At 43.4% G+C, this 20,858-nt stretch overlaps 1 protein-coding gene and 1 long non-coding RNA gene across 2 annotated transcripts in view; one reads left to right on the forward strand and one right to left on the reverse strand.

Moving 5' to 3' along the window:
* Positions 1 to 13,027: 13,027 nt before the first annotated feature.
* Positions 13,028 to 20,858, forward strand: part of LANCL2 (LanC like glutathione S-transferase 2) — a 48,732-nt gene continuing 40,901 nt past the window's right edge. Inside the window, exon 1 of the mRNA XM_025449344.3 lies at positions 13,028 to 13,262. Within this exon, the coding sequence (XP_025305129.1) occupies positions 13,059 to 13,262 (204 nt within the window). The 5' untranslated portion in view covers positions 13,028 to 13,058. The remainder of the gene's footprint in view (positions 13,263 to 20,858) is intronic.
* On the reverse strand, positions 13,995 to 14,718 carry LOC125752907 (uncharacterized). The gene is made up of 2 exons (XR_007403495.1): positions 14,306 to 14,718; positions 13,995 to 14,176 (listed from the first exon to the last, which is right to left on the reverse strand). It is a non-coding gene; the product is annotated as an uncharacterized LOC125752907 (long non-coding RNA).

Here is a 20,858-nt window from a genome sequence, read left to right on the forward strand (position 1 = left end):
AGAGGGTCCCCCTTTATCAGCATCTTCACCAACCCCTATTGTTTCCTGTGCTGTTAATTTTAATAATTCTGACAAGTGTGAGGTGGTATCTCATCATCATAGTTTTGATTTGTATTTTCCTGATGATGGGAGATGTTTACATATGTCTGTTAGCCATCTGGAAGTTTTCTTTGGAAAAATGTCTATGCATGTCTTTTGCCCATTTCTTAACTGGATTATTCGTTTTTTGGGTGTTGGAGTTTGATAAGATTTTGGATATTAACCCTTTATCAGATATGTCATTTGCAAATATCTTCTCCCATTTTGTAGGTTGCTTTTTAGTTTTGTTGATTGTTTTCTTTGCTGTGCAGAAGGTTTTAATCTTGATAAAGTCCCAATAGTTCATTTTGGCTTTTTTTCCCCCTTGCCTTTGGAGATGTGTCTAGTAAGAGTTGCTACAGCCAACTCAAAGAGGTTTCTGCCTGTGTTCTCCTCTAGGATTTTAATGGTTTCCTATCACAATTTGGGTCTTTCATCCATTTTGAATTTATTTTTGTGTATGGTATTAGAAAGTGGTCTGGTTTCATTCTTCTGAAGCACATCACTCTCCAGTTTTCCCAACACCATTTGTTCAAGACTCTTTTTTCCTTTGGATCTTCTTCCCTGCTTTGTTAAGATTGGTTTACCATATAGTTGTGGGCCCATTTCTGGGTTTTCTATTCTGTTCCATTGATCTATGTGTCTGTTTTTGTGCCAGTACCATACTATCTTGATGATCGCAGCTTTGTAATATAGCTTGAAGTCCAGAATTGTGCTGCCACTAGCTTTGTTTTTCTTTTTCAAGATTGCTTTGGCTATTCGAGGTCTTTTGTGGTTTCACACAAATTTTAGGATTGCTTATTCTAGCTCTGTGAAAAATGCTGGTGATATTTTGATAGGGATTGCATTAAATCTGTAGATTGCTTTGAAAAAAGTTATTGCATTTTATGTATTGTATGCATTTCACTGACACATTGATGCTGAACCTGAGGAGGACATGTAGGATACATGTCCATCTGGAGACATCTCAGTGTTACTTATTAAGAGGATCCCAGAAATCAAGTCAAAATCATACTAGTAGGCTCAATCTTCCTGTCTTCCTAATCATGTTTCCACAAAGGTAATTGTGAGTTGTTATGTTTGGTAGTGGTAACAATAAACTTTACATTAATGAGATCCATGATAGCCAATCTATAATTTTTTTACCTTTTAATCATGTTGGGTTATATTGGGCTATCTCTCTGTCTTTGTTAACCAGGTACTGGGAGGAGGATGAATTCCACATTTGGAATTCAACAGATGGAAACAATCTTAGTTAATCCTCAATTCCTTTTAAGAACTGAATCTCCAGTGGTGATATGAATTCTGGGTATGTAGAGTTTACTAAAAATAATAACAAAAGAGCATAGAGAGACTTTCTGCTCAAGCACATAGAATGCCCATGATATTCCTATGACCAGGGAAATAATACAAGACTAGAACAAGTTGCCATCATGTGAGTCAGCCCTACCCTTGCCAATTCTTTCTCTGACAGATGGAGAGATGGAAGATTCAAAACTGTGTCTATAGTAGGATTAACATTCTAAAATTTAGTCACTTGTAGGAATATAATATTAACCATCATTTGAAAAGATTTGGTTTATGGTTCCTCAATTGACCTTACCCAGAAGGAGCTAATTCATTTGAAACATCCACATACTTTCCTTTCATTTCTTCCCTCCATCCTCCTTTTTTTCTTCAGTTTTTATTTAAATCCAGTTAACAAACAGTGTAATATCAGTTTCAGGTATAGAAATCAGTGATTCATCATCTACACGCAACACCCCCAATGTTCATCATTTCCCTCCATCCTTTTGTTTTTTCCCTTCTCCCCTCTCCCTCCCTCATCCCCTTCTTCCTTCCTTCCTACCTTCCTTTCTTCCTTCCTTCCTTTTATTATCTTAGTTGTGTAGCCTTATATATAAATTGTCAATCAAGAGACTATTCTAGAAAGGAATATAAAGAAAAGTAAATGCAGTGCTTAAAGTCTCATTATATTCTAAGTCTTTCAATCAAAATAAGAATCTTTAAAATATCCAGGTCAGCAAATAAACTCTCATTATGTCATTTTTTTGGTGATAATGCTTTCTTTTCTAAGCCAAGCACTACCCAGCAAGAGAATTCCTAAATGTAAATTGGCAATAAAGAATGTTCTCTTCTAGGCAAGTCTTCAAAAATGCCCTGTTGTCAAGGTGCCACTCTTTATGCTTACACAGATCCACACTAACTCCTGGAACTGAGTACTGGGAACAATGGAGAAGGAATGGGCTGAAGGGTCACACAAGGTGAAAAGATTCAAAGAAAAAAAAAAAAAAAGATTCAGAGAGACCAAAGAACCTAAGCACAAAGCAGGTATGAGTAACAGAAGAAAGGATCCAGTGAGTCTGATACCATATGTAATCCATGCTTTCCGCAGCAGCACAGGACCTAGACAGCCAAACAAGGGCATGCCTGGTAATTTCAGGATTAACAACAAAGGTATTATTTAGTTCCAAGACTTCAACTCACAACTTCACTGGGATCCCCAAGAGTTTCATATCCTCCTTTTCTCTGGCAGGGCCCTGGGGACTTCTGGATATAGCCACAGCACAGTGTGCCAAGCACATTCTAAGTGGTGCTCCAGGGGATGTTCAAGTATAAAACAGTGTGAGTGGCCTCGCCCAAAGTTGGACAATGCCGTGGTATTGCTACATGATCACTTTGGTGGCGACCTGGGTAGTCATTAACATTTTCTTGTTATTTATTACTTATTAAACAAACAGGAACAACTGAATGTCTAATAACAGTGGATTGGTAAAATAAATTCAGGTAGGCATTACAGTGGCATCTTATGCAGCCAGTAAAATCATGCTATAGAATGTTTAACAGTTCTGGCTGCTATAATGGAATGATTTTGCTAAACTACAACTCTTTAACTGTTATAAAATCTGAGCACAAAATTTAAAATTGTCTTTTTAAATGTGTATAGGCATTGGAGTAGGACCCAAAGCATGCAGAAGCTGTAGCGTAATTTTTCTTTGGAAATTGGGAAGCCCAATAGGTAAGAGATTTGCAGTTATGCAGCTTCTGGCCTGAAGGATCTTGGATGACAGGTAGACAGAAGAGATAAACCTCAAAATCTGATTGTAAACTCAGCCCAAAGTCTTGGCTGATTTGCTAAACTACATATGCCTAGGGAGACTCCAGTGAGCCCAGTAAAAAATTAACAGCTGAAAATGAAAATGATAGACATTTCAGCTGCTGCTCACTGCAGAGGAAACAGAATTTGAATTTTTTTATTAATTTCTTTTAAAGACGTATTTTTGAAGATCAACATTTCATTGTGATGTTTATAACATATGTAGACGATGTAAACATGCTAACAACACAAATTATAGGGGAGACGTAACTGAACTACATACCGTGTGTTTGTTGTGTTGTTTTTTTTTTTAATTTTTATTTATTTATGATAGTTACAGAGAGAGAGAGAGAGAGGCAGAGACACAGGCAGAGGGAGAAGCAGGCTCCATGCACCGGGAGCCCGATGTGGGATTCGATCCCGGGTCTCCAGGATCACGCCCTGGGCCAAAGGCAGGCGCCAAACCGCTGCGCCACCAGGGATCCCTGTTGTTTTTATTTCATTGTGAAAAAAGCACTTAACAAGCTCTACCTTATGGACAAATTTTTAAGTGTACAATGTATTACTTTTGGCTACAGGTACAAAGTGGTGCAGGAGCTCTCTAGAGCTTATTCGTTTTGTTTGACTAAAACATGATGCCTGTTCATTATTAACTCTCCATTTCCCTCTTCCCTCAGTCCCTGGCAACCACCATTTCACTTTTTGATTTTATGAATTTGACTATTTTATTCAAGTTCTTAGTCCATTTTAAAAATAGAGTTATTGGGATCCCTGGGTGGCTCAGCGGTTTAGCGCCTGCCTTCAGCCCAGGATGTGATCCTGGAGTCCCCAGGATCGAGTCCCACATCAGGCTCCCTGCGTGAAGTCTGCTTCTCCCTCTGCCTGTGTCTCTGCCTCTCTGTGTGTGTGTCTTTCATGAGTAAATAAATAAAATCTTTAATAAAAATAAAAAATAAAAGTTATTAATTTTTTACTGTTGAGTTGTGGGAGTTCCTTGTATATTTTAGAAATTAATCCCTTATCAGATTTATGGTTTGCTAATATTTTTCTCCCATTCCATAGTTTGCCTTTTTACGTGGTGATTGTTTCTTTTGCTGTACAGAAGCTTTTAAGTTTGATACAGCCTTAGTTGCTTATTTTTGATATTTTTGCCTGTTTTGGGTGTCACATTGGTGAAATCCTTGCCAAGATCAATGTCATGAAGCTCTTTACCTGTTCTCTTTGAAGAGTTTTACAGTTTGGGTCTTATGTTTGAGTCATCAATCATTTTGAGTTGATTTTTGTGTACGGTACAAGATTTTGCATGTGGCTATCATGTTTCCACACCGTTTCTGGAAGAGAAATTGTATATTCTTGACACCCTTGTTGAAGATCAGCTGACTGCATGTATTGTCTGTGACAGAGCCCCATGACATTCCTCCTTCTCCGCTAACCTTATTTCTGAGGTTGGGGAGGGTATACCTTTAGGGTGTGTTTTACAGGGTCACAATTTACATAAACAATTTGAATCACCCACATCAGTGTATCAGCATCATTCTTGTGGTCTCATCACTCTCTAGGCCACTCTTTTAGAATCTGGGTCAGGCATGGGGACCCTAGGAAAACACCACAGCTACTACTCCTGGAGCTCACGGGGCATCTGGTCTTTACCCTGCAGGGGCAAGGGCTCTGAAGAAAAGAAATGAGAGTGGCCCCTTGTATGTTTTGTCAGGGCTTGGGTCTCCCCACCCAGATGGCACTGCCAGCCTTCACCAATCCTAGGATGGAAGAGGAACTTAGAAAATTCCGAGGAAGGGCCTAGGGAGGTATTATGTTATCCATCACCCTGCTAAATCTCATGTGGGCCACATCAGAGCACTTTGAATGATGCCACGTAATGCCTACTCTCACAGCCTTCTCTTTGGGCAATGATCAATAACAAACCTGTGTCCCAATATGGAGCCCAGGTGTCTTGAGTCTCCCTACCCCACACAGTGCAAGTTAGAACAGTCCTTTTTTACCTATAATTTTGGACAGTGGGATCATAGCACTCTGCTACTAGGAATTGGCTATCAGTCCCTCCATTGTATTTGGTGTGTAACAGCTTTATTGAGATGTAATGCATATGCCATATCATTCACTCATTGAAAGTGTATGACTCAGCGGTTTTTAGTACATCACAAAGCTGTGCAACTATCACCACAACCAATTTGAAAATATTTTCACTGTCACAAAAAGACGCCTTGTACCTCCTAACCATCACTTCCTAATCTCCACTTGCCTAAGTCCCACACAACCACTAAGCCATTTTCTGTCTTTATAGATTAGTCTATCCTGAGTAGTTCATATAAATGGAATGCAATGTGTAGGGTAGGAGGCAGAGCTTTCCATGTCATTATCTGCTTAGGAAGTCAGGGGGTTAACTAGTTAGTCAACTTTTTCTTCATAAATGAAATGGTGGGGAGGGCTGTCTCAAATGAGGTTCAGCCTGCATCAGGAGAGGCCTGTTTCTTGCATGGAGAAGAGCTAAGGAAAAAATTTTCTATATAGAGGCAGAGCAACCATCTGAGTAGAGAAGTTATTTCACCGTATTCGTTAACAAAAAAATACTGTATTTTTTCCCAGAAAGACCTTACCTCTGTGATTGCTCTGTGTTCCACGTAGGGTAGATCCCCCCATCTTGTGAATAAGGTCACATGAACAGTAGTTATTCATATTTCACTGGCTCATTAACTGCAAACTGACCCTTCCCAAATATACGGGAGTTGTCATAGTATGTCTCCCATGTTCATGAATAAATCAGCTCCCAAGAGTGCTGCCTCTACCTTGCAGGGCATCACACTGTGTCTGCCACCTGACTGGCTATATGTCTGGTCTGCAGCAAGAAGGAGAAAATGCAGTTGGAAATGCACAGGATTGCTAGAGCCCATTTTCCCTTCGATGTGACTTTCTCTTTTTCTACCACCCATCACGGGTTGAGCTGAGGACAAGCCCCAATCCCACATTGTTCTCAGAATCACACCCTGCCTGCAAACAACTGAAGTTTTGTTCCTGGGCCAGATGGTTATATCTGGCTCTCAGAGGGTAAAGAGAAGATAAACTCTTGCAAACAGCATCGTGTTGGGGCTGCCTGCAAGTCCCCAGACCTTCTCAGAGATATCTGAACTCCAGCAGTGAGATCCCTGCTGTATCTTTACATTCTTATCTGAGTAAATCCTTATGTCTCTTATATTTAGGAGCACTCAAGATGAGCTTGCCTAGAAAGCCTGGCCTTTGTAGGCCTTGCCTGGAAAGCATTCTCAGTATGGCCTTTCTCCTAAGGCCAGGTTCCAGAAGGACAGCAGAGGAGAGGTGCCCCACAGACACATGCTCGGCAAGAGACTAGGATAGAGATGATAGCGTCACCACAAACCTTTAGTATAAGTCTCCCATATGAAATCTAGTTACCAGCATTTCATAAGCACAGTGTTCTAAGTTCAGCTCCTCATTCCACCTTAGGTCCTGACCTCATGTTCCACAGAAGCCCGCATGAGATGCAGTGCCCAGACCGAGTCCTGCAGAACGTGTGCGCTTGCTCCTTACCAATGCCTCTTGCTCCCTCATAGCCTTTCCTGGGATCTAAGCAACTTCTGGTTCCTTTCTGCCTTCCTGTCTGTCCCTCAGTCTGAAACAAGTTAAATCCTCACTAATTCTTAGAGAAACTAGATTTCCTATAGAAATCAAATGAAGAGATGACCAAGCCCTCCTCTGTTAAGAACCTCTTCAGCAGACCCCACTAGACCAGGCACAGTGTCGCAGAGAACTCATGTTGACAGCCACCAAGGGACAAAAGCAGAAACAGGTGCTCTCCAGTGCGCCATCAACTCTTCCTGGGAATGCTTACAGAACCTAAACTTGATTAAAATCTAAAATGCTTTTGGGTTCTACTAGTATAGTGTAAGCACCAGCATTCAACTTACATTCTGAATTTCAGCACAAGCTTTAAATCTATTGAAACTTCCACGACGAGGCACAAAATTTGGGTCATTATCCTCTAACTCTCCTTTGACATGTGTGAAAAGACACTTAGCCTTTCTTTGATCATCACCTTTCAGTCATAAATTGAGTTCCATAAAGCAAATAATTATATAAATGATATCAAAATAAGTGAGCTGCCATTGGGAGACACCGTAAAAATGACACCAGACAACAGCAGGTGAGGAAAGTGCTCTTTGCCAGGTATACTTTGCAGTATCCGCTGTATCTCTGAAATGAAGTGTGCCTAATGGAACAGCTTGCTGAAGACAGCAATTCTTTTTTTTTTTTTTTTCAAGTGTATTATTAGTTCCAGGGGTAGAATTTGATGATTCCTCAGTTGCATATAACACCCAGTGCTCTTTACATCAAGTACCCTCCTTACTGCTCATCATCCAATTACCCCATCCTCCCACCCTTCACCCCTACAGGGAGCCTCAGTTTGTTTTCTAGAGTTGAGAGTCTCTTATGGTTTGCCTCCCTTCCTCCCTCTTTTTCTTTCCTTTTGTCTTTTTTAAGATTTTATTTATTTATTCTTCAGAGACACAGAGAGAGGCAGAGACACAGGCAGAGGGAGAAGCAGGCTCCCTGTGGGGACCCCGATGCGAGACTAGATCTCAGGACCCCAGGATCACACCCTGAGCCAAAGGCAGACACTAAACCACTGACCAACCCAGGCATCCCTCTTATTTTTCCTTTCCTTCCCCTATGTTCATTCGTTTTGTCTCAAATTCCACCTATAAGTGAAATCACATGGTATTCGTCTTTCTCTGACTGATATATTTTGCTAAGCATAATACCCTCTACTTCCATCCATGTTATTGCAAACAGCAAGATTTCATTCTTTTTGATGGCTGAGTAATATTCTATTGTATATGTACATATAACCACACCTTTGCCCATTCATCTGTCAATGGACATCTCAGCTCTTTCCAAATTTGGCTATTGTGGACATTGCTGCTATAAACATTGGTGTGCATGTGATCCTTCAAATCACTACTTTTGTATCCTTTGAATCAATACCCAGTAGTGCTACTGCTGTGTCATAGGGTAGCTCTACTTTTCAAGGAACCTCCATACTGTTTTCCAGAGTGGCTGGACCAATTTGCATTCTCACCAAAAGTGGAAGAGGCTTTCCCTTTCTCCACATCCTCGTCAACATCTGTTGTTTCCTGTGTTGTTAATTTTAGCCATTCTGACAGGTGTGAGGTGGTATTTCATTGTGGTTTTGATTTGTATTTCTCTGATGCCAAGTGAAGTGGAGGATTTTTTCATATATCTGTTGGCCATTTGTACGTCTTCTTTGGAGAAATGTCTGTTCATGCTTTCTTCCCATTTCTTAATTGGATTTTTTGGTTTTGGGGTATTGAATTTAATAAGTTCTTTATAGATTTTGAACACTAGCCCTTTATCTGACATGTCATTTGCAAATATCTTCTCTCATTCCATAGGTTTGAAAGCAGTAATTCTTAAACTTTTGGCCTCAGAATCCCTTTACATTTAAAATATATTGAGAATCCTAAAGAATTTTTGTATGGACAATATCTATTAATATGTACCAATTTGGAAGTACTGAAAAATTTTAATTATTTTTAAATTTGGCAACATAACAAATTACATGCTATAGGTTAATGTGAACAACATATTTTATGAAAGATAGCTATTTTTTAAACCAAAAAAAACAGCACAAGTGGCATTGTTTTACATTTTTTACGAATTTTTTCTATACCTGGCAAAGAGAAGATAGTTAAATCCTCATATTTGCTTCTCTATCAAATCTGCTTGCTATGACATCTTATGTCATGTTGCCTTTAGAAAACCCACTGTACACTCATGGAGAATGGTAGTGAAAAAAAGCAAAGAATGCATGGGAGCTCTTCTCACATCTTGTCTCCACTGTCTACCTAAGCCTACTTGTGTTCAGTGTCCTGTGTGCACCCTTGCAAGCAGTGAATCTGACTTCCAGAGTACCAGCTGAGTGGATCTCAGGAGTCACCAGTGCTGCTAAAAGAGCTGCAATTGCTTATCTAATTCACAAAGATTTTATGTTAAAGATCATTGCAGCAAATCTACAGTAAACCTTCACACCCAGAAAGACAGCCCCAATGTGTGCTACGATTATTGATGATCCAAAAATTTCCCATTCGGTGATGGATTTCAAATAAAATACAATGAAGAAACAGGAGAAAATATGAGACTTCTGATAATTAAGAAAAAAGAAATTTAATTAGGCAGTTTTGATACCGTAAACCAATTTTTCATGATATTACCTAATCGATTTTGTGGGGGTTTTTTTTTTGTTGTTGTTATTTAAGTATAGTTGACATGCTATGTTAGTTTCATGTGCACAGAACAGTGATTTGACAATTGTATACATTATGTAACACTTAGCCTGATAAATACAGCTACCATCTGTCACCATACAGTTATTACAATATTATGGACTATATTCTTTACGCTATCCTGATGACTACCACTTCTAACGCACTCCCCTGGGTTCTAGATGGGGTAGAGTGAAAACTGCAGCTTTCACATTCACGGCATTTACCTTGTTTGTTTATATCATAGTACAAATGTGTTTAAATTGAAAGAAAAGGAAAAGGACAAAACCTCGTGGCCTGTTGGTTGGTTCTGTGAGGATCTATTTCCTTATATCTCAAATAATGATATCAGAATATAGTTGTATGTTGAAGTTAACATATTAAATTGCTCTCAAAATTAAAAATCAGGAAAAGCTGCCCCAAAAGGCCTCTGATGATACTTTGAGCACCAGTTACTGGCTTAAGGGATCAAATTTGTCTTAAACTAAAGCTGTAGCACATATAAGGCTTGCAGCTGGAAGGTGCCATCTTACGTATCAGAGAGAATGAGGGTAAAGCAAATCTCTCCTCTGTACCCCTGGGCAAGCCTGTTTCTTCCCCAACGAGCCAATGACCTGGATGCTGATGGATGGACAAAGTGTAGGGCAACCTCAAAAGGGAACTGCAGTGTAAGAAGAAGGGACTTTACTGGGGCTTCCCCTTGTACTTCCCAAAGGAAAGGTCTTCCACGGAGGCTTGGGCAGTGCTGGCCAACACATATAGGACTGGAGGACTCAGTCAGTGACTTAGGAACACAGACAAATCTAAAAGCATGTCCTGAGCAGCCCGGGTGGTTCAGCGGTTTAGCACTGCCTGTAGCCCAGAGCATGATCCTGGAGACCTGGGATGGAGTCCCACGTGGGGCTCCCTGCATGGAGCCTGCTTCTCCCTCTGCCTGTGTCTCTGCCTCTCTCTCTCTCTCTGTGTGTGTGTCTCTCAGGAATAAATAAAAGTTTTCAAAAAAATAAATAAAAGCTTGTCCTATGACACACAAGTGAAGAATAAATTAAAAAGCTATTTAATTAATCAAAAGGCAAGCAAACAAAACCTTGGGACTTTACTTGTACCCAATAGATCTCCTTCACCTGGCCCTCTGCCAACATCCACGCTGCCCTGGAAGTTTCTGTCCTGCAGCCCTGCTCACCTTCCCAGGAAAACCTGTCTCCTGCAGGAGGAAGACTCACTCCCTGGGCCCTCTCAGAGTTCCCAGCCTTGAGCGCTGTCCAAGGATCAGCCAGGTGAACAGATGTTCCCCTCTCTGCTAGATTCTTTTGCTCGTAATTGCCAGTTGTCCTCACCACTCCTAGCTGTTCGTTTTTGACATTAATCCTTGCACTGTCCCCGCTCACTTACCTAGATGAGTGGGGAAGGACACCCTAAGAATCTGGTTTGGCCTTAAGCAAGTAAAAGTCATCATTTCAAGGCACTGCTCCAAGTCCGTGCTACCAAAGCGTGGCCACCAGAGGAAGACAGTCCCGCAGCTTGGAAGGGCAGCAAAATGAGTCCCCACACCTCCTGTTATTTTTAAAAAGCCTCCAGGAAAAACAGGAGCATGAAGGAAGGACTGTCACAACTCTGCAAAATAGCGTAAGTGAAATCTCCGCTAACAGCAGACCTGCAGCTCAGACAATATTTAAGAAGACACGCCAGTTCCTTAAACTGCCTTTGAATTTTTGGGTCCTTGAATATATATTGGTCGTCCTTGGGGTTAGTTTGTGGACTTGCCAACGGTTGTCCCCAGGTAAGCACCGAATTCTACGAAGAAGAGTCAAGAAAAACTCTTTTCACCTGACAGCAAATAGGTGAGAGAGAGCAAAGGTCACCAGCCTTACCACAGCAAAGCCAGCAGTGGCCTTTTCTGCCACACCTGCCTGTGGCCTTCTGGTCTAAATGACACAGGCCTCGGGGAACATGTGCCGTGGATGATCTTCTCTATGAAGTCCCTGAGGTGGGAGGGTTATGGTCCCCAAGGCAAGTGGGCATCAGTAGTTAGAGGACTACATTCACTTCAGGTGAAAGCATGAAAATCGGGAGCAGCAAGATTTCCCTTACTCGGGGATGGGACCCCAGGACAGGGAGATGGAGCACAAAGTGGACAGGGATGCAGCTGTACACACACACTTTTTTTTTTTAGATTTATTTATTTATTCATGATAGACATAGAGAGAGAGAGAGAGAGAGAGAGAGAGAGAGGCAGAAACACAGGCAGAGGGAGAAGCAGGCTCCACGTCGGGAGCCGGCCACGGGACTCGATCCGAGGACCCCGGGGTCACGCCCTGGGCCAACTGGGCCAAAGGCAGGCGCTAAACCGCTGAGCCCCCCAGGGATCCCCCAGGCACACTTTTATTAGACGACAGTTTCCTTGAACTCCCAGGATCCTTCTGCTTAAAAAACCCCATTGGAATGATTTCCTCCTACACTGTACTCGCCCCTGGTCCTCCCTCCCATCTGCAGGGGGTGTTTCACCTGCAGGGCCTTGTGCAGCTGGGGGAGGGGGGGAGCCAGTGTCCTTTCCTGTTGGACAGTGTTTTCCTCCATCGCATCCCTCTTCATTATACTAAGGTATATACTGCTTGGTTCCATTAAAAAAAAAAATCTTTATCCTCCTATACCGTAACCCTGACCTTTCTCCCGCACGGACTTGTAACCCGTAGGGCATAAACTATCTTCTTGTTATCTATTTGTTATTGCATCGGATATTTAAATGGGGAGGGGTGGTGGTGGTTGGGGGGGAGGAAGGGGGGAGGATATTCCCCTCCAGGAGAAAGAAATCATTGCATGGGCTCGGTCCACAGTTACGTAAACCGCAAGGTCTGTTTGCTGAGTCCTTTCACGAGGCAGGTGACGCTCCCCCCCGCGATCAAGGTTGCGGGAATCTTTGAGGTCGATGATGCTTCCACGTTCACCTCCCGCTACCGAGGATCCGTCTATTGAAACCAAGGGGCTGAAACGAGACGTGGCGGTGGGGGGGGGGGGGAGCGGCCTGTGGCTCCTCCTCCGACCCCCCCACCCGGGATGAACAGGACGCAGTGTTTCCCCCCTGCCCCCGGGAGGCACTATCCTTGCAGTGTCGTGGGCGGCTTTGACAGTCTTTCCTTTAGGGTAATTTTTTTCTCCTAGACTCCCACCCCCCCCCCCGCCATCCATCCCAGGGCTGCTGCGGCTGCTGCTCGCGCGGCCGGCGCCCGGGCCCGAGGACGCGGCGGATCGCTCGGCGGCTGCTAGCGCAGGGCGGGCTCGGCGCCCCGGGAGCCCCCGGAGCCCCCGGAGCCGCAGCGGGCGGGGCAGCGGCGGGGGCGGGGGGCGCGCGGGCCGCCGCCAGATGTGCCGGGCCCCCGCCGCGACGCCGGCCCCCCGCAGAGGCGCCCCCGCAGCTGGCGGCCTCCGAGGCGGGAGCGCCCGCCCCGCCGAGCGCGGGCTCCCCGGCGGCCGGCGCGGGGCTCGGGCCGGAGCGCGGCGGCGGGAGGTTTGTCCCCGCGCGCCCGCCGTACCGCGCGGCCCCGGGGCCGGGGAAGCGGCGCGCGGCTGAGATGGGCGAGACCATGTCCAGGAGACTCAAGTTCCATCTGGGCGGCGAGGCGGAGATGGAGGAGCGGGCGTTCGGCAACCCGTTCCCGGACTACGAGGCCGCCGCCTCCGCGGGGCCCGCCACCGGAGGGGCCGAGGACGCGGGCTGCGCTCGCCCCCCGCCCGCGACCGACGAGCTCGGCCTCCCTTTTCGCGACGACGGAAAGGTGAGTCGGCGGGTGGCGGGGCCTCGGGCCGCGCGGGGGGGGCTGCCGATGGTCGCGTCCGCCGGCCCCGCCCCCGAGGCGCGTGACGTCAGCAGCCCGCGCCCCGCGCCCCGCGCCCGGCGCCCGGAGCCCGGAGCCCGGAGCCCGGCGCCCGGCACCCGCGGGCCCTTCCTCCCCGAGGCGGGCTGGGTGGCGTCCGCCGCGTCCCTCCGGCCGCCGCCTGCCTGCCGCTGCTGCCGTCGAGATGCGCGCGGGGCTGGGGGGCGCCGGGGGCGCGCGGGCCTGGGGGGCGCGGCCTCCGGCGTCGCGGCCGCGGACGGGCGCCCCGTCAGCCGGGTGGTGCGGAGCGGCTGTGGGCGCCGACGACGAGGCCGCGGGATGTCGGAGCAGAAGCTCCCTGGGTGGGGCCCGAGGCACTCCGGGGCCGTCCGCGCGACGGCCCGGGTCCGGTAAGAGCACACGATCACCTGCTAGGTTGCAGGGGGCTCGGTTTTTGTTTTTGTTTTTTTTCCACTAACGTCGATGTTCCAAGTCTTTTTTTTTTTTTTTTTTTTTTTTGGTGTTCCAAGTCCTAGTTCTCCCCGCTTCGCTATGTATTTTGTACTTTTACCGGCAGTCACAAGTAGCTTATGAGTAAAGAAAGAGGTTTTCTTAAATCTGGAGAGGAAAAAATAAAATTTAAAAAAAAAAAAAGGAATCAGCACTGTTTCAAAGAAAAAAGTCGCAAAGGAAAAAATATATTTATTTATTTATTTACTTATTTACTTACTTATTTATTTATGATTTTATTTATTTATTCATGAGACACACAGGCAGAGGGAGAAGCAGGCTCCACGCAGGGAGCCCGACGTGGGACTCGATCCCGGGACCCTGGGGTCACGCTCTGGGCTTAACCGCTGGGCCACTTGGGCGGCCTGGAAAAAAATATATATGTATATAATCATCCTCCATTCATTTGGTTCCGTGTTGTTAATTCTTGTTCTGTCTGCATACTGGTTTTTGTTTTGTTTTTTTTTTTTCCCATTAGTTCTGGAAAATCTTACCTAGTTACGTTTTACGATCTTAAAGTCCTGTACAATCTGTGTTCTGGACGACTGGTTAGGCTTTGTACCCTCAGACCTTCTCCGGAGACGAAGCACGGTTGCAAAAGCATCAGAGTAAATCCATGACTGTAAATGACGAAAGACTGAAAAAGTGACCATGGTTAAAAGATGGGACGAGAACTCATTTGATAAAGAAATGTGATTATTTCCGTGCTGTGAGGCAGTTTAGGGTAATTGGACGTACTGGTCCGTATATCCCTACACCTACACCTGTTGGGGAGGAAGACCTTCCGTCGCCCTGTGGTCCTTCCAGCTGGATTTAGAATCAAATTGACATGAGATTAACAGGAGAGAAATCAAATTTCACAGGTGTACTTACAGGGAATCCATGCAGACAGGACATTCCAAAGGCGGTGAGGCAACGGAAGCTTATATGAGATAAGCAGAGGTTGGGGGAGGGGGGGATTGTCTGAGGACACCAAGGGGAAGAAAAGCCATTGCCAGAAAGCTAAAGGAGATGTTTGGAAAAACAAAGTTGCCCTATTAGGCAGATAAGTTCCTTAGGTAAAAGGGTGGGAGGTCTCGTCATAGCTCTCTTCCTGTTATGGGGTCTCCTTTCCTTTATTTTTATTTTTATTTTATTTGTTCATGAGAGATCCAGGCAGAGGGAGAAGCAGGCTCCATGCTGGGAGCCCAATGTGGGATTCGATCCGGGGACTCCAGGATCACACCCCAGGCTGAAGGCAGGCACTAAACCGATGAGCCACCCAGGGGATCCCCATGGGCTCTCCTTTCCAATGAAAATGTAGGCAATTGTGAGGGAGGCAGAGCTTTTCCTGTATCTGCTGGGTTTTGCTTACTTTTTTTTTTTTTCTTTTTTATTAGAGAGCATGGCAGGGTGGAGGAAGCTGGGGGAGAAGTAGCAGCAGCAGACTGCCTGCTGAGCAGGGAGCCCAGGGTGGGGCTGCATTCCAGGGCCCTGGGATCAAAACCTGAGCCACCCAGCCACCCAGCCACCCCTTGAGTTTTGAGTTTTGGTTACTTTTAACTCAAAATGTTCATCATGCCAAAGTGGCCCATTTTGGGGCTGCCTCCCCTTGGCCCTTACCTACCCTAAAAAGGTTTATCATCATTTATTTGTCAGTGCTTCCCATGTAATTTAACATAACAAATAAAAATATCTACTTTTACCTCTCCTACAAGGTGAGAGACAAATCCTTTGAGATTTTCCAGGGACCCTCAGAGAAATCTAAGTTGTTTTGATGTCAAAGACACCATTTAGAACTTGGTTTTGAAAGTTATCAAAATGTCAGAAATTTTGAACATAGATTAATAGGATCACAGATCATTATGAAATAATACTTAGTGGTTCACATAACCAAAGGACAACAGACGATTTTAAAGGCAAATCCAGAAGGTAACCTAGTGGGGAACAAAACTTCACTCTTGTAATATTGAAGACTCAATTCTTGCAAGTAATCAAAGTCCTGCTACAGATAAACATTAAGCACAAAAAATTACTTTGGTAAGACACAGAGTCTTTGCTTTCTGGACCGATTACTTAAAACATAAAAACAGACCTTTCACATCCTTTCTGTAGACCCAACAGTCCAAGGAAAGCATGTCCTTTTAACAGGGAGAAAACCAAATTCTAATTTTGCATGTGTATTTTTGATATTTAGACTCCTTCTTTAAAGACTTAAATTCATTCCAGCCCTAGCCCACTTGATCACACAAAAAATTCCTTTCCCAAGACTCCTTTTCCACAGCCTTCTCATCCATTCAGGTTTTACCTCTTTCTTATTCTGGAACAACCTGTCATTTTACTTTAGGACACACACAGACTGGTTTTCTTTAACAAAAAACCTATTTTTCATATCTTTCCTTATTAAAAAAAATACATTGTGCTTTTTCTTAGCCTACTTTTAATACAATTGTTTCCTTTTAGCCTTGTTCTATTAGTCTTAATGACATGTATCGATAAGAATTCTTAACCCATAGGGACATTAATTTCTAGTGAAAACTAAGAAGTAGACAATTATGGATTCTGTTCCACAAACATTCTGTGAATTTGTTATTTAATGAATACATTTCACAATTTCTAGAAGTAAATTCTTCCTCATTGTAAATTTTTCAATGTGGCAAACCTATTTACCAATGGACCCCAAGTATCTTTAGTTCCTTTGTAATAAGAAGCCGAAAGATAAACATATGTTCAGTAATCAGTGTCTCAGAGTTTCAGCACTTGGCACGTATCATCCTAGTCTCCTAGCCTGTTAAGATTTCTGCTGAGAAATTCACTAATATCCTACTGGAGGTTCCTTTGTAGGTTATATATAATCTTTTCTCTCTTTGTGTTGTGTTAGAAGGTGAGAGAGGGACAGTAAAGTATCTCCCAACTGGAGAAGAGACTTTGAGACTGGGAAACAAAGCAGGTGACTTTATACAGTTTATAGAGTTTTATTCAGGGGCACTTACTGACAGGGGTTTGGGTGAAGGACGTCTTTCCTGATTGACCTATTCATTCTTTAGTAAGATGCTCTTTAATCTCCAAGTATTTGAATTTCTTCCAAAATTCCTCCAAATTTCCTCTTCTTATTGAGTTCAAGTTTCAAAACATTATGGTTTGAAACTATGCATGGAATAGTACCAGTCTTCTGATATTGGTTGAGACCTGATTTGTGACCAGTATGTTATCTATTCTGGAGAATGTTCCAGGTGTACTCAAGAACAATGGGTATTCTGTTGCTTTAGGATGGAATATATCTGTGCAGTCCGTCTGGTCCAGTGTGTTATTTAAACTCCTTGTTTCCTTGCTGCTTAAATAACCTGTCCATTGCTGTGAGTGAGGTGTTGAAGTCCCCTACTATTATTGTATTGTTATTAATGTGTTTCTTTGATTTAGTCGTTAATTGGTTGATGTAACTGACCCATCCCAACATAGGACCATAAATATTTACAATTGTTAGATCTTGTTAGATAGACCGTTTAAGTATGATATAGTGTCCCTCTTCATCCCTTACTATAGTCTTTGGTTTAAAAGCTAATTTTCTTTTATAAGGATTGCTACCCTAGCTGTCTTTTAAGGTCTGTTAGCATGATTAATGGTTCTCTACCTCCTCACTTTAAATCTGTAGGTGTCTTTTTGTGTAAAATGAATCTCTCATGGACAGCATTTGGATGGGTCTTGCTTTTTTAATTCAGTGTGATACCCCGTGTCTTTTGATTGAAGCATTTAGCCCATTTACATTCAGAGTAACTATTGAAGGATATGCATTTAGTGCCATGGTGTTGCCTGTAAAGTCCCTGTTTCTGCAGATTGTTTCTGTTTATTTCTGGTCCGTGTTATTTTTGGGCTCTTTCTTCTCTTATAGGATCCCCTTTAATACATCATGCAGAGCTGGTATAATGGTCACAAATTCTTTTAATTTCTGCTTGTCCTGCAAGTTCTTTATCTCTTTCTATTCTGAATGATAGCCTTGCTGGATAAAGTATTCTTCATTACATATTTTTCTCATTTAGTGCCCTGAATATATCATGCCAGCCCTTTCAGACCTGCCAGGTCTCTGTGGATAGGCCTTCTGTCAGCCTAATGTTTTTACCCCTGTAGGTTCAGAACCTCTTGCCATGAGTTGCTTTTAGGATTTTCTCTAGGTCTGAAATTTGCAAGCTTCCTTATTATATATTGGGGTATTGATCTGTTTTTATTGATTTTTTAGGAGGGGTCTTTTCTACCTCTTGGACTTGAATGCCTGTTTCCTTTCCCAGATTAGGGAAGTTCTCAGCTGTGATTTGCTTAAATATACCTTCTGTCCTTCTCTCTCTTTTTCCTCGAGGACCCCAATAATGCTAATACTGTTTCATCTTATGGTATCACTGATTTCTTGAAGCCTCTTCCCATGGTCTATCAGTTACTTTTTCCTCTTTTCTTCAGCTTCCTGCCTTTCCATCAACTTGTCTTTTATGTCACCTATTTTCTATTCTGCTTCATTTACTCTAGCTGTTAAAGCATCCAATTCAGACTGCATCTCAAAGCATTTTTAATTTCGACCTGATTAGGTTTTATTTCTGTACTAAGAGATTCTCTGGTGTCTTTTATGCTTTTTTCAAGCCCAGCTCGTAACTTTATAATTGCTATCCTGCATTCCATCTCTGACATTTTCTTATATCCATATCAGTTAGATCTGTGGCAGAGAGTATTACCTCTGGTTCTTTCTTTTGTTGTGAATTCCTCCTTCCAGTCATTTTGCCTAGAGAGGAATGGATGAACAACAAGACAAAATAAAAATTATCAACCATGACTCAAGTGAAATACACACTAGACAAATCCAAAGAGGTCAGAAGCCAAAAAGAAAGGAAAAAGAAATAAGAAAGGTGGACAAAACAGGGTGATCCACTTGGTCCTGGGTTTATTTTGGTCCGTGTGTTAGAAGACATTAAGTCCCAAAATTGTAAAAAATGCAAACTTACATATATACAAAAATAAAGTTGAATACAGTGAAAGGAAGCCAAAAAATAAATCTATAAAATGTAAATGTAAAAAAATGAAAGTTAAGACTTAAAAACAAAGAATTGATAAACTAGTTGATAAGGAGAAAAAGGAAAATTTTAATCTGAAAGATAAATAAATGAGAAAAATCTTCAAATTCTATACAGTATTTTCCCCAAGCGCTGGAGTTTACAGTCTTGTGTGCTCTGTAAACTTGATATTCCCTGTTGTTCCAGCTGGTCTTCTCGGGGAGGGACCTGCTGTGCTGATTCTCAGGTATCTGCCTGGGCAGAGTTGCACCGCCCCTTGCCAGGGGGCCAGGCTCTGTGTGAGTTGCTACTGGTTGTTCTATGTGGCTCTTGTTCCCTGAAGACTTTCTGAGCCTCTTTAGAGGATGAAAATAAAAACGGCCAGGCCTGATCTCCAGCCCCAGAGCTGAGAGATCATGGTCCCCTTTCTTCAGTAAACCCTCAGGGATAAGCAGTCTTCACTTCTGGTGCATGCCCACACTGATCCTCCCCGGGGGAAGGTGAAGGGTGGCAGTGTTTCTGTTCTTTGCAGGGCTCTCAGAGGGAGAGCTGTCGCTCAGTCATGCCTTGGTTCACAGTTTATGGCAAACTGAGCTGAGAGGGCCCCCCTCCCCACCCCTACTTGCTGACCCTAACTGGTTTCCCTGTTTCAATGCTTGGGATCTCTGCCAGCTTAGGCACCCCCATTCTTTCTGAGACCCCAGGGATCCTGAGACCACACTGTCCTACCTAGGATCCTGCCCCACTTCACCACCTGAGCACCTTTTAGGCTGGGATGTCTCTCACTGGAGCAGACTTCTAAAAGTTTCTGATTTCATGTTCCTCAGCTGCATCACTTTCTGGTAGCCGGCTTATGGAGGTTCCCTCCCTTTCCCTGTCAGTTATTTCTTGATATCCCCTCAGATTCACTTCTTCGCACTTCCTACCTTGCAAAAAGTGTCACTTTTCTATTTGTAAAATTCCAGCGATTCTTTTCTTACATCTCAGGTTGAATTCATAGGTGTTCAGAATTATTTGATAGTTATTTAGCTAAATTTAAGGTACCAGATGAAGCAAGGTCCCCTACTCTTCCCACCTTCTTGCCTCCCCTCTGTCCTTTCTATATTTTCTTGTAGCTCTAAATTTCCTTAAGCAGCCATTTTGAATTCGTTATTGGATAAATCATACATTTTCATGTGTTTGGGTGTGGTTAGTGGAAGATTATTGTGATCTTCTGGCTATGCCATGTTTCCTTGATTTTTCATTAACCTGATGGACTCCAGAACACATTTGCAAGAACTGTAATCTTTTGTGCCCTCTGCTCTGGGAATCTTGTATGCCACTGCCCCAAATTTCCTCTTTTCCCTAGTCATGGAACTCTCTCTCAGTAATGTTCTGGATGCCATGAGGAAAAAAAAAAAAAAATGAGTCTCTTCAAGCAGAGTCCTGCAGAGATTTGAAAACTGGGCATTCATTCAAGGGCTCTCTCCCTTTTCCCCATGGAGGTAACAGTAGGCCATCTATTTAATCCTATAATGTTCCACCTTAGGGAAGAGATGATGCTAATAAAGACAAGGTCTTACCCAATTTAATGTATACAAACTCATTTTTTGCTCTTTAATAGACTGAACTTTTCCTTTGAAAATCTGCACTTCCCCAAAGGTTTTCTGATCTGAAATTGATTGCTCAGCTCATGGTTCTGTATGTGCTCTCAGATCACTGCTGGGGTAGGGTGGTAGGGGGCAGGGGAAACAGCTAGTCCAGTCTCCTGTAGGTTCCACAGCCAGTACCAGAATCTCTGCTTATTTCCAGATAGACTGGTGGGCTAGACCTGCCACAGGTCCCTTGGTGTAACGTGTTGGGTTCGACAACTCACGCAAAAGCACTTCTATTTGTAGATGGATGCCTGATTTTTATTGTTAAAGGGAGGACAAAAACAAGGGATACCTAATCTTAATGCTGCAGTGATGCTGATGTCACCCTGGTTTAGGTCTTTAATGTTTATCTATTAATTTTTTCCTGAATGTACACAAGAAGTTTCTGGTTCAGAGATTTA

This window comes from Canis lupus, chromosome 18 (assembly GCF_003254725.2).
Source record: "Canis lupus dingo isolate Sandy chromosome 18, ASM325472v2, whole genome shotgun sequence".
Classification (NCBI taxonomy): Eukaryota; Metazoa; Chordata; class Mammalia; order Carnivora; family Canidae; genus Canis; species Canis lupus.